At 44.4% G+C, this 13,197-nt stretch overlaps 2 protein-coding genes across 4 annotated transcripts in view; one reads left to right on the top strand and one right to left on the bottom strand.

Annotated features, from left to right (window-relative positions):
- Nucleotides 1-7,213, bottom strand: part of slc66a2 (solute carrier family 66 member 2) — a 38,228-nt gene extending 31,015 nt beyond the window's left edge. The window contains exons 1-3 of one of the 2 annotated variants that reach the window (XM_088929514.1): nucleotides 6,971-7,213; nucleotides 6,021-6,548; nucleotides 4,333-4,466 (exon numbers count right to left, since the gene is read on the bottom strand). In XM_088929514.1, the coding sequence (XP_088785640.1) occupies nucleotides 4,333-4,466; nucleotides 6,021-6,223 (337 nt within the window). In that variant the 5' untranslated portion in view covers nucleotides 6,224-6,548; nucleotides 6,971-7,213. The remainder of the gene's footprint in view (nucleotides 1-4,332; nucleotides 4,467-6,020; nucleotides 6,549-6,970) is intronic. The other variant, XM_088929513.1, reaches the window with a different exon arrangement.
- A 474-nt stretch (nucleotides 7,214-7,687) lies between these two features.
- On the top strand, nucleotides 7,688-12,784 carry hsbp1l1 (heat shock factor binding protein 1 like 1). 2 transcript variants are annotated; one of them, XM_088929515.1, is made up of 5 exons: nucleotides 7,688-8,271; nucleotides 9,132-9,298; nucleotides 9,960-10,026; nucleotides 10,408-10,502; nucleotides 12,281-12,784. In XM_088929515.1, the coding sequence occupies exons 2-5, from the start codon at nucleotides 9,254-9,256 to the stop codon at nucleotides 12,287-12,289; spliced, it is 216 nt and encodes a 71-aa protein (XP_088785641.1). In that variant the 5' UTR covers nucleotides 7,688-8,271; nucleotides 9,132-9,253; the 3' UTR covers nucleotides 12,290-12,784. The 2 variants fall into 2 exon arrangements, with proteins under 2 accessions (XP_088785641.1, XP_088785642.1); XM_088929516.1 differs by lacking the exon at nucleotides 7,688-8,271 and having other exon boundaries at nucleotides 9,113-9,298.
- The last annotated feature ends 413 nt before the right edge of the window (nucleotides 12,785-13,197 follow it).

Raw genomic sequence — 13,197 nt, 5'->3', positions numbered from 1 at the left:
TGGAAGGCTCATAAAGAACACAGAAATGAGAAAACATGGGACTAATTGCCATATTTGTCCTTTTCTTTCTAAAACGCAAAGGGTCAGTAACTCAGGCATCCTACAGAGAACAGATATTAATGCAGTTCCCAGAAAAGGACAAAGAAATCGGTCCGTCTGTTTTGATCTGATCTAGCACTTGTTGAACAGCCCATTTTCTGCCTGAAAGAGCAACAAAAGCCTTTTATAAAAAAAACAACAACCCATAATTGTTAGTTTTTTACAGTATTATGTAACGCACATATCCGTTAGAGAAATCCTCCTTGTAAGGTATACTGCATTTTACACAAGCCTCACATTCATATCTGATAAAAAGGGGTGTGGCAACAGCTTTATACTGAAAGAGAATTAATTCCAATTGTCAGACAGGATTTCTACAAAGGGTTTAAGCTGATCTGAGTTTTCGTCCTCTTTTTTTTTTTCCTGTTCACATGAAGGTTATTCCAGGTTATCATTGGCTTCAACAGCGGTTTAGAGAAAGCCTGAAAAGTAGGACACACCACGGAAACTTGTCACGAATTACCAGAGCTGGCCTGCATCCACAAGGCTGGCTGTTTATCAGCTCCGCCCCCAGCTGTGTGCCTGTGTGCTGTGCCAGCCCGGCCCTTACCCATTCCCTAAGCCTCTGCTACAGGTGTGTGGAGCCCTGTCCACATGTGTGGTCTTACTGCTGCATTCCCCAAAGACACACCTGCTTCAAGGAATTTTTCTAAAGAAAGGATTTATACCAAAATGAAAGCTAGCAGGAAAAATGTTCTGTATAACACATTTTCCCTATATACAGTACACATCTTATCTACATTAAACATCCAGACCAGTGTTACAAAGGCCAAAGACTGAGAAAACATTAACAACTTGACTTATAAAAGAAAAAATGCCTCTTGTACAGGAAACCGAAAACATTCACAGGTCTACTTGAGATGAGATTGTCCTCATGTGCACTGCCAGCATTACCTATAACTCTACGAATATACATATAAATGGTACCATTTAAATTAATTTTAGGACACTTTGCTTCTTAAATGTCTCAGTCAGAACAAAGCATTATTTTGTAGACCTTCACATTTTTTTCTGGGTTACTGTAAATAACAATGAAAGAAAAGTCCTCTTTGTAAGAACAAGGCACAAGCTGCCATTATACACAGCCTGAAAAGATTCATTTCAACAGTGCTTTGCTGACTCACTGTAGCCTGTGCAGTAAAGTTAACACCACAGAGCACAACAAGATTCAAGCCTTGAGAGGTGAGCAGGCCAGACTTGTATCACTCTCCACACCTGGCCAAGAGCACAGCAGACCGTACCCCAGCACTGAGGTCACTCTCCATACCTGGCCAAGAGCACAGCAGACCGTACCCCAGCGCTGAGGTCACTCTCCACCTCTGGCCAAGAGAGCACAGCAGACCGTACCCCAGCGCTGAGGTCACTCTCCACCCCTGGCCAAGAGAGGACAGCAGACTGTACCCCAGCGCTGAGGTCACTCTCCACCTCTGGCCAAGAGAGCACAGCAGACCGTACCCCAGCGCTGAGGTCACTCTCCACCTCTGGCCAAGAGAGGACAGCAGACTGTACCCCAGCGCTGAGGTCACTCTCCACCTCTGGCCAAGAGAGCACAGCAGACTGTACCCCAGCGCTGAGGTCACTCTCCACCTCTGGCCAAGAGAGCACAGCAGACTGTACCCCAGCGCTGAGGTCACTCTCCACCTCTGGCCAAGAGAGCACAGCAGACTGTACCCCAGCGCTGAGGTCACTCTCCACACCTGGCTGAGAGCACAGAGCAGACCGTACCCCAGGGCTGAGGTCACTCTCCACCTCTGGCCAAGAGAGCACAGCAGACCGTACCCCAGCGCTGAGGTCACTCTCCACCTCTGGCCAAGAGAGCACAGCAGACTGTACCCCAGCACTGAGGTCACTCTCCATACCTGGCCAAGAGCACAGTAGACCATACCCCAGCGCTGAGGTCACTCTCCACCTCTGGCCAAGAGAGCACAGCAGACTGTACCCCAGCGCTGAGGTCACTCTCCACCTCTGGCCAAGAGAGCACAGCAGACTGTACCCCAGCGCTGAGGTCACTCTCCACCTCTGGCCAAGAGAGCACAGCAGACTGTACCCCAGCGCTGAGGTCACTCTCCACCTCTGGCCAAGAGAGCACAGCAGACTGTCCCCCAGCACTGAGGTCACTCTCCATACCTGGCCAAGAGCACAGTAGACCATACCCCAGCGCTGAGGTCACTCTCCACCTCTGGCCAAGAGAGCACAGCAGACTGTACCCCAGCGCTGAGGTCACTCTCCACCTCTGGCCAAGAGAGCACAGCAGACTGTCCCCCAGCGCTGAGGTCACTCTCCACACCTGGCCGAGAGCACAGCAGACCGTACCCCAGCACAGCTGAATTAATTTTAACGGTAGATGTTTGGAAATAGGTAAAGGCAAAGAGCATCTTCATGGTGATGTTGTTTTAAACCTGGCGGCCTTGTTGCTATACAAGATGACAAGGAGTTTGCTAAGAAGAGCTAAAAGCCAAAAGACAGGAAAACATGCAGTTCTACCTCCTAGACAGCAGGAGGCGCCCACCCAGTCACAGGAGATGATACCTGTGGAACACCCCCTCTCCCCCTAGCCTGCTTCACCCAGCCAAACGTCTGTAGGCTTCATTAGGCCATCTCAGTTATTTCTTTAAATAGACTAATCCCTGTCTCGGGAGTCACACGAAACATGTAGATGTATTAGCACAGTTTTGCAGTTGCTTTTAAGAAGCAAAGGAAAATATGTCTGAACAGGGATTTCCCTACAGAACTTCTATGAACTTATATACAAAAGTTAATTTGTTCTCCACCTTTTAGTTCTTAGAAATGAAATTCCACAGGAGCCAAAAGAGTGGAATTAAAAAGCCACCACATGCCATCAGTTCCAGTACTCATGGTTGCATTTTAATGCCTCTGAGTATATTTTAAGTCTGCAAAATACATGACTAAAATGGAATACATTTTCTTCGTGAACATCTATAACTGGCATGTCATAAGTATGGTTTTAGCGAGTTAAAAATGAAGTAATAAAAAGAACCCCAGACACCGCCCTCCTCCCACTGAGACTGCTGACAGAGGCAGGTGGCACACAGTACGAAGGTGTTCCAGCACTAACTGTGCTGAAGAGTGGGGCTCTCAACTTTCTTTTCTTCTTCACTTTCGATTTTCTCCTCACCTCCCCGCACAATGGTGTTTCTTCTCTACAGTTATCAATTCCTCACCTCCATGTCGCTCACCACTCAATGGACACCGTGTTCACTCTGCTCTGCGCTGGCATGACACTAATTGTTCCTGTGGGACACATTTTTTTTATCACTTCAAATGTGGTATGTTGGCCCACACAGGGACGTCTGCTAAGCACACATGCACAGGGTCATAATCAATAGTCATACAGCAAGGGTGTGTTTAGTTCATTTACCCTCCAAATGGGTATTGCCAATTATTCTACTACATGTCCACCCAACCTGGAATCGCCAATCAATCACTGAACAACACAGCTTCCTACAACGTCTGTGCTACACAAAGAGAACAAAGACCCAAACACACCTTCTTTCAGCACTTCCACCGGTCACTGAGCATGCCACGAGCACCACACAGCTGCTAGCACTCTCTCCATCTTTCACTTCTGCCACCACAGATTAATGCCCACCCAACGCCTGGCAATGCTCAACTACTTAGGTATCCTGGCAACAGTCACCCTAGGATACAGCCCCAGCTCGAAGCCAGCGATGTCCAGACTGCAGGGTTCAACCTACACTCCAAACGAGTGCCTTTCCTGGTTAAGGAATTCACACACAGGGGAATTCTGCCCCACGTCTCTTATCTCTTTTGCCAAGAGCACAGCACGGTTGCGCGTCATGGAGCTCCTACACAGCCTCTCACCCACAGTAACGGAGAGAAAACATTTCAGTCTTGGTACTACACAAAACAGCAGGTGAAAACATTGCTGCCGACTGCTTGACGCTACAAAGGGGAATTTCAGTGCCATCTCTGTATGGTTTCACAGCCAAGAACAGGACCATCTGAACAACATGCAGCTTGCACTGCAAGGGAAAAAAAAGAACATTCGGATCCATCGCTTGTGGTTTTATGACCTTTTACATTGCGGCAGACGCTCGTTAAGTCATTATTTTCACACCTAAAGCAATGCGACGGCATTTGTTATGAAGAAACTCTCTAGGTGTCAAGGTGAGCAAAGCCAGCATTATCTCAGCAACCTACCTGCCGGAGGGACCACTCTTATCAGAGGTAATAAAAGCACCCGTCACTGACCTAAGAAGGAGCGCCTCTTGGTGTTGTTTTCTGTAGCCACCCGCACGTCTGTACAGAGGTTGAGCATCACCAGCATGGTCACAATCATGATTATGCTCTGCCACAACAGAGGTGTCTCAAAATACCTCCCAAACCTGGAGAGACCGGGGCAAACGACAAACCAAGAGGTCACGGTTAGCAAAAGCAGCTTCGGCCTTTATTCTCTCAAAACATCATGATATTCTTACACACATGGGTGTGGTAGGGAAGAGGAAAGTGAACGTTCAGAAAGTTCAACTTGTTTTTATGTTTCATGTACATGGGCCAGACATGGCGGTCAAACAGGCCTGGTGGATCTGGCACTGTGCAGTAGCTACACGCCAGGGAATCATGGGAATTGGCCTTGTGAAGACAAGGTTGCAACCTGTGTTTTTATTTGCCTAAATCTTTAGGTTTTAAAGACAAACAGAATACCTGCTTGTAGCTTGTAGCTCCCTTTGGCCATCGGTATTTTTGGTTCTAGTCAGGACCTCAGTGGAAGAGTGGCTTTTCAGGGGAATTTGACTTTGCACAAGCGAGGTTACAGTTAAGGGAATGGTGTGGGCATGTCGAGCCATAGCTCAACCTTCTGTCTAGATGGTTCCCAATATTTATAAATGACTGGGCATCATCACGACAACTGAAGAGCCTCCAGTCTGCATCTTCTCACTTTCAAGCAACTGACCTGAAGCGGTATCAGCCGATGAGCTACCAGGTGGTGCTACAGGTCACTATTATCACAGGTGAGAGTCTGAGGCCTTCAGCTCTGGTTTTAGAGCAGATATACAGCATCTTGATGTTTCCAAAGTACTGAATCAGCAGAAGGGTTTTATTTATGCACTAGCAACGTATCAAAACACTTTCCCCTCCACCGCTTTTAGAATTGCTTTGTACAGTAACCCCAAGGGCGGACGCTATTCTTTTGAAAACAGAAACTTGGAATGTGTTCGAGTGTAAACATGGACTAAAAATGGCAACTGATGAACTTTTAAAAGGATACAAAAGGATACTGAGAAACAAGAACATTATTCATTTTGTTAGAATCGACATCAGAGGCTGCAATTCATTTAATTTAGTAGAAGATATATCTTGAAAATCAATAGCATAAAACACATTAGAGAGAAATTATTACATCAAACACACAGAGCACGATTGTGGGACTGTGGGCCTTGTCCATAGAATTCACACAGCAAAGTCAGTTGCCCTGAGGATACATTAGTTACATGACTGTAGCATGTGATGAGTTACCACAACCCATAAAAGAGTGCTTAAAAAATTATAAGGTGTTGATTTCTCTTCATTATCTCTAGGGATCACCTTTCCTCATGATATGATCATTAAAGAGCAACAATCTACTATGTTAGCATCTATGTTAAATATGACATCAGGAAACAGTATTAAACAGTTTGAATGAGGACAGTCTGTTCTGTGAACATGTTTTGGGTTATCAGGATGGTGTGGAGGTCAGAACCAGTGCCTCACACCTCCAGGATCCCAGGTTCGATCCTGCCTCTGTGGAGCCTGTACGTTCTCACTGCACTCCCGTTTCATATTCCCCATACAGGACACACAAACCTGGTGTCTTTAGCTAATCATTTTATACAGCTGTAGCCACTGCACAGACGTTACATCACACCATGACAGACGCACAGCAGTATACTGTAACTCACCAAAAGAGAATCCTTAAAATATTGGCCACCAGTAAGACGAGACACACGTAGGTCGAAAATCCCTCGGCGTTCTGGCTCCTCCGGATGTCTCTGTACTGCGGGATGTAAGGTACCACACCTCCAAACATCATGGCCCCAGCAGCGATCCAGGACACCAGCTGGTTAAGCACAGAAATGATCTGCTCGAAGACCTCATCTTCCATCTTGAATAGCTTGAGCGTTTTTAAAAATGCAAACGGTATATGGCGCCTCTGTTCAAAAACGGGGGGAAAAAACAACTTTGTCGTCCTAGTTGGTTCCTTAATCAAACACCGGCGCGGCAGCTCCTTCGTCTCGGGAATTCTTGGCGTGTTAACAGCTGAAGTGTTGAGTAAGTCAATAAAGGAGGGTCGCCGGTTGAGGTACTTCCTGGAAGTCTAGTTAGTTTGGATTTCTGGCCAGCCCGGCTGTAGCATGTTCAAGCTCCGGGAATGGGATGAGATCACAGCTACGGATGCCGCATCACTGCCACGCAACCCCGGCCACATCCTGTATTGCAAAGCGAAAAGAATGAAAGGATCACTGACGCACGGCTCACACACAGGTGTAATTCAACAACGACATACACCGTGGGGGTGCGTGATCTATAACTAATACTCAACTGTCAAAGGGGCATGGAGACAAACTGAGAGAGATGAGTGAATTAGCAGTGTAACCCAATCGTATGATGTAAATACGCAATAAAACAGTGAAAGAGACAGATCAGCGCCCGTGTGCATTCTGCTCGTTTTAATTGCCTTTGTTGGTGTATTAATACTCGATCGTCCTTTGTGTATGATTCTCCGGGAGGCCACACAGCAGATGGGAATGCAAGTAAAAAGAAACTTGATTTAATCATACACACTGTCCCCGGGGGCTAAATCGTTTCTCACACTCTTATTTCATGAATTATTTTATGAATATTCGCTCACCTAGTCGCAGCAACAGACTCATCCGATGCGATGGCGAAACGCGATTGCTTTAATCTTCCGTGGCGTCCTTACCATCATCAACACATGATTGTGGCAGAAGGGCATCCCCTATGGTTGGGCGCCGAGTAGCAGAGGTAGCAACCCCTTCTTTAGTTTGCACACACACGGGTTTAAAGTTGGGTGGCAGCTGGCAGATCCTCTCCCTGCTGCTGCAGCTGCACTAAGCGATGGGGGAGCTTCCTTGTTAGGTAGTTATGACATCATAATCACAATATGACGACACGGCCAGCCGCGCCTCCGTTGGGTCCTAAAGGTGTTGGTCGCAGTGCCTTATCTCGTGGCTGACGCACTTTTGCGTGTGCACACCACGCATGCAATCAGAACAATAAAATTACACGTTAAAGGTAAAAAGGATACAAGCGCAGAACGCTTAAATCATCCTTCAATTGTAAAACAAGTTTGTTAGCGGCTTTTCTCTCTGCCTTCTGTAACAAATCCAATTCGTTACTCTTCAACTGATTTTAAGGGACACTTAAAATCAGTTCCCTGGTCTTTATATCAGTTACGATCTGTATTACGTTATGGAAATGAATGGCTAGAATAAAGTTAAATCACCCGTGTTTTCGGTCTTAATCAGAGAGGTGCCCGCCCCCCTCATTAAGATGTAGCAAGCCAGTTACAAGTGAATTGAAAACATTTGCTTGTGAATGAGGGAGTACAGATCATCTTACTCCTCCGTCAGCAGGAGTAGGGGAGTTGCATACAGTTAATTACAATCTCTCTATAAAAGATAATACTAATTTTATATTACACCCACCTACTGGGATTTTTATTATTTTACTGCACTATCTGTAGGCAGCGGTAAAACACTATTTAAGCTACTACTGCTTTTACCAAGACCACACCCGAAGAAAGCTTCAGCGTCAAAACATTGTTTTACTGTACTTACTCTTCAAGGTGGAGTTAATCTGTTCTTGTTGACTCTGACAGGACTGTACGACTAAAATACTCTGCTTCCGTTACTAAATAATACATTTACTCCTCTCTTAAGCGCTTCATATACCATTAAAAGCGTCTTAAATCAAAGCCAGGAAACGTCTCAGTTTACCTGCTAAACCTGATCACTTCGGGACAGGAAATAAAGGCCTTTATTGAGACGTCTCATTTTAAATTTTGGATACACCTTGCAAGTTATTTAAGAAAACGTCTGTCCTGGAAATGAATTGAAAAGGGACGGAGGCCATGCTGAAGATTTGTCGTGCCGAAGTGTTTTAGCGGAGGAAGACCGATTCTCATCCAAGGTGAAAATTAGCTTTCTTGTTTTACAACTTTTACCGAGTAAAGGAAATTGAAAACTGATGATAGAGATCTAAAACGCATTCAGTACAGTCAGCCAAAGGTCAAATATATCATATTTCTCAGAACAAATTAGCATCGAAATTGAGATTTTGATCAGAACTATTTTTTAGTGGGAAAACTATTTTCCAGTTTTGTTTCGCGAAAGGCGACATGGCGTTTATTTTACGGTTAGAGGATATGGCTCGAAGTTGTGACGGCAGAGGCATGTCTGTTTTTTAGCCAGATTTACCCAAACTCAAATCTCAGAAGCTAAACAACACTGGGCCTGGTCAGCACAGGGCTGGGAGACCCGATTCGGGAGAACTAGGTTAGCTGTGCAGGTGGTATTGGTGGATCAGTAGGTGGCACTCTTTCTTCCGGACCAGAATTTCCAAACCTGTCCCAGTATGGAGGCCAGGAACACTGTGCTGTAGGAGGTACCGTTCTTCGAGTGAGACATTAAACTGAGGTCCTGAATGCTGGTTATTGAAGATCCCGCAGCACTCTTCGAAAGAGAAAGGGGTACAATCAGGCCTCCTTAAAATACCCCTTATTTCTGTTAAGTAATTTCTCATTTATCCACCCAAACTCCTGTTGTGCCACATAACTTCAGCTGCGCATTGCCCCAGGTGGCGACTAAAAAGCGTTGTATGTAAGGAATGATTATTTATAAAGCGAAAACCAAGCGACTACCCTAATAATTTATTAACGGTAGAAATGGTCTGTGAACGCGCCCCAGGTGTTTCCTCCTTAGTGTGTGGCCGGTGCGCTCCAACTTTTCCTCTAAAAGTTGCTTTTTGGGGCGGCTGACCCGTGGTTCCAGGAGAGCAGCGGTTGCCAGGAGTTTGTTTGAGGACGCTTGTGTGACATTCCTCATGAAGTGCAAACTTCAGCGCCCGGCGGTTGGAAACAAGCTACAGATCTAATCGAGACAGAGGGCGTACAATGGCAGAGACTGGTCCCAAAACACCGCAAGACTTATCAGACATGGTAAGCCCTTGAACACCTCCTTCTTATTTTGAAAGCAAGCGGCGTGAAACAGTGCATCTGACTACCTTTTAAATTTTATAAATGATATGCTGGCTGTAAGCGCCGTCGTATTGAATCTTGTGATCCTGCTAAAGCTCGGGTTTGAAAGCAAGTCGTGTGTAAATTACACCAGTTTGCTGTGCGTTCCGCGTCGGATAGTCGGGGAGAACACGTTTCGACGGAATGCGGGTGAAGTCCACTCTGTAAAATTCTTGCTTTTAACTCTGCGTAGGTCTTTGTATTAAAAACATGGCAGCAATATCATGTTAAATACACTTCACGCTTCACAGTAACTCAGTTGCCTTGGTGGTTGCAAAGTTATCTACATTTGGCCAATTTAAACCAGCTTTTTAATAAGCCTCGGGATTCTTGAATTCAATGAATTATAGCTTTAATATACGTTTTAGTATTTATTTCGTTCAGTTGCTTCAACAGTATTAATCACAGTCCCTTTTAATTCCAACAGGTGTGTGTAGAAAAATAAAAAATCAGAATGTATGCAGTACGTGTAACGAAGCAGTGGTGTTTTAAAGCAGGTTTATAAAGCTTGAAATTGAAGTACGGCAGATGAATATGCAAATACGAAGAACGACGTTTAAACCACAAATTGTTCTTTGCACAGGTGGAAGCAATGATGCGGGGACTACAGAACAAGTTTCAAGCCATGTCTGACCAGATAGTTTCAAGAAATATCCTTTCCACTACTGTACCTGAAGCTCTGTGAAACACGGGCTGAGAGGGGCGGCGTTCAGACCTGCGATGGTGATGTTCTGTCACTGGGGGCAGCATAGAGTAGAATTGTCAGCTGTTGGGTGAAGCTCCGAAAGCTATAATAATAATAATTGCTTACACTTGTATAGCGCTTTTCTGGACACTCCACTCAAAGTGCTTTACAGGTAATGGGGACTCCCCTCCACCACCACCAATGTGCAGCATCCACCTGAACGCTCACCACACATCAGCTATTAGTGGGGAGGAGAGCAGAGTAATGACAGCCTACAGAGACAGCCTACAGAGATCAGAGCAGTGCACATCAGACATTTCTACATTGGTTTCTTTAACTTTGTCACTGGAAGAAATGGGAACTCGGATCGACGACCTGGAAAAGAATGTGGCCGATCTCATGACCCAGGCAGGAATGGATGAGTCTGAGGCACACTTTAAAGTAAGAAATATTCAGTGAGAAAAAAAAGTTACTTACTTTCCAGATATTCTTTTGGTTACAAGTACCAACACCCCAATGAACACATGGTCAAATTAGTTTTTTCTTTTAAATGAAAATAATTGCAATTTGTGTTTTTTTTCAGTAAAAAAAATTGTTATAGGAACCTGAAAAGCATAAATGTGAGGGCTCCTTTATGTCTATTGACAAAGTCCTCTTTTCAAATTTGAGGGGGTTGCCAGTTCAAGTCTAGTCTGTGCTATTTGTTTATATATGTTCAGGTGTGATGTGTACCAGGGCCATGAGGAGGGGTTTGTGGGGCTGGGTGTTGTTTACTAAGTGCTGTGTCCACAGCTCTGCTATGTTCATGATTTTGTAAATCAAAAATTCGGCTCATTAAAGGCACGTGTCTCAGAGGAAGTGCGTGTTCAGTCTTCATCTCTCCCAGCTCTTAATAGATTTAGATAGATAGATACTTTATTGATCCCGTGAGGGAAATTGCAGTGCAACAGCAGCTTAACACACACAACACAGCCACAGTGTAACGAATTATATAATAATAGTACAATACATACAATACAATACAAGAGTTACTCACAGTCCGGACGCACAAGAACAAACTAGAACAGAACAGTACACAGAAAATCGTATCACACTCATATCACACATATGAATATAGATGTAACTATAGATATAAATATAAATGTATTGCACAGGTCCCTGGCATATATTGCACAAAAAGTGGTTGTAAACGGGGAAAAAGAAAGAGAACAGATGTAGCAGTAGATGCGTTTAGTCCAGAAACAGGTCACTGTCGATGTTGCCTCTGCCAAAACGCAAGGTGGATGCGTTGTACAGTCTTATGGCAGACGGCAAGAATGACCTCCTGTAGCGCTCCCTGTCGCACCGTGGATGAATCAGTCTATTGCTGAACGTGCTCTTCATTCCTGCAAGCCTGTCATAGAGGGGATGGGAGAAGTTGTCCATGATGGCCTCTAGTTTGGACATCATTCTCCTCTCAGCCACTACCTCCAAGGAGTCCAGGTCAAACCCAATGGCAGAGCTTGCTCTCCTGATGAGCTTGTTCAGCCTTTTGGAATCTACTGCTCTAATCCCAGAGCCCCAGCACACCACTGCGTAGAAAATGGCACTCGCTACCACCGACTGATAGAACATGTGTAGCATCTTACTACACACATTGAAGGACCTGAGCCTCCTCAAGAAGTAGAGTCGGCTCTGTCCCTTCTTATAGATGGCCTCGATGTTCTTAGACCATTCCAGTCTATCGTCGATTTGGGATGTGTATTCATTAAAACAGATAAGCTACAAGTGGGGATTTCAAAATATGGGGTCATATTAACAGGAAAATAATGGCCTTTTCTGTAATTTAACTAGAACTCGGTTCTAGTTAAATTACAGAAAAGGTTCATAGGTTCAAGTCTCAGCTGAGATGCCACTGTTGAGAAAGGTTTACACCAATTCATCAGTAAATGCCCTGTTGTACAAATGAAAACTTGAAGTGCATAATTTATAAATGAAAGTCTGTTCTAAATTGACTAATCTAGTTAACTAAGTGGTAAAAAATACATATTTTTGTATTTTAGTAGAATGTAAGTTTTGAGAGGGCACTGATTTCGAATCGCTGTCCCATCTCCTTCAAAAGAACTTTACTTCTAGAACATTCTGCAGTTTTGGCTTAACCCTAACGGTAACCTTCCTGTTTAAGGTGGACTTGATGCCCAAATCATGGTGTTAAAGGTATTCATCTTTTGCATCAACAGGACAAATGAAGAAGATGCATTCAACAGTGAAGGAGTGACAAGCTGCTCATGGAGAAAAGGAGGACCCTGTGACTGCAGTGGCTTTGTGCACTAGGATCAGACAAGCTATAAGAAACATTCCTCCAGTGCAAACCAAGAGGCAGTCTGAGATTCTCCTGAACTATATCCATTTCTTCTATTGCATCACAAACCATCAAATGCCATATGCAGAATGGGATGTATCCCTACATACAAACACTTCTTTCTTAAGGTGTTTTTTCATGCAATTAATGTACACACTGTAATGTTTAAATTAGATTAAATGTGTTCATCAGTGATTTCAATAATGACCCACAATCAGTTTTATGATGCATTTCCTGCCATAGTGCTAAAGAAGTTTTTGTAAAGCATGTTCCAACAGAGCCTTTATTTGTCTGTATTTAGACAAAGACATTTATGCCTGATAATTTCTTGAATTATGAGGGATGAATAAAACAGCATAATAAAAAGTTTGTATATACTGAATCACAGTAGTTTCTAGTCTTCACCAACTTTTTCTACAAAAAAAATAATGAAAAAAGAATCTTCTTGCAGTGCCTGTTTTATGCTGATAGGAACCAGGCTAAGCTTACATCACTAGTCTGAGCTAGACAGCCATATTGAATGGACCTTCATAACCAGGCATGCAGGCTGACTTCTGTGAATGCTTGTATCTTACATTCCAGTCTTGAGCTGGCTAAAAATGCTTTTGTCCTACTTTTGGATAATGTAAGTTCAGGGTCCTCCAAATAATTCACCTGAACACCGGTCTTTGGCCTCAGGCTTGAGCCTGGGTCATGTCACTAGTTGACTGTGACCGGGATTGGCCTTGCAGTGTTCTCACAGCAGTACAGCAACTCCTGCAGCCTCTCTGGTGCTTGAAGGTGCATGAGTGACTG

Source organism: Atractosteus spatula, chromosome 12, assembly GCF_055471065.1.
Source record: "Atractosteus spatula isolate fAtrSpa1 chromosome 12, fAtrSpa1.hap1, whole genome shotgun sequence".
NCBI lineage: Eukaryota > Metazoa > Chordata > Actinopteri > Semionotiformes > Lepisosteidae > Atractosteus > Atractosteus spatula.
The sequence above is the reverse complement of the archived record's forward strand: the minus strand, read 5'-3'. Positions and strand labels throughout refer to the sequence as shown.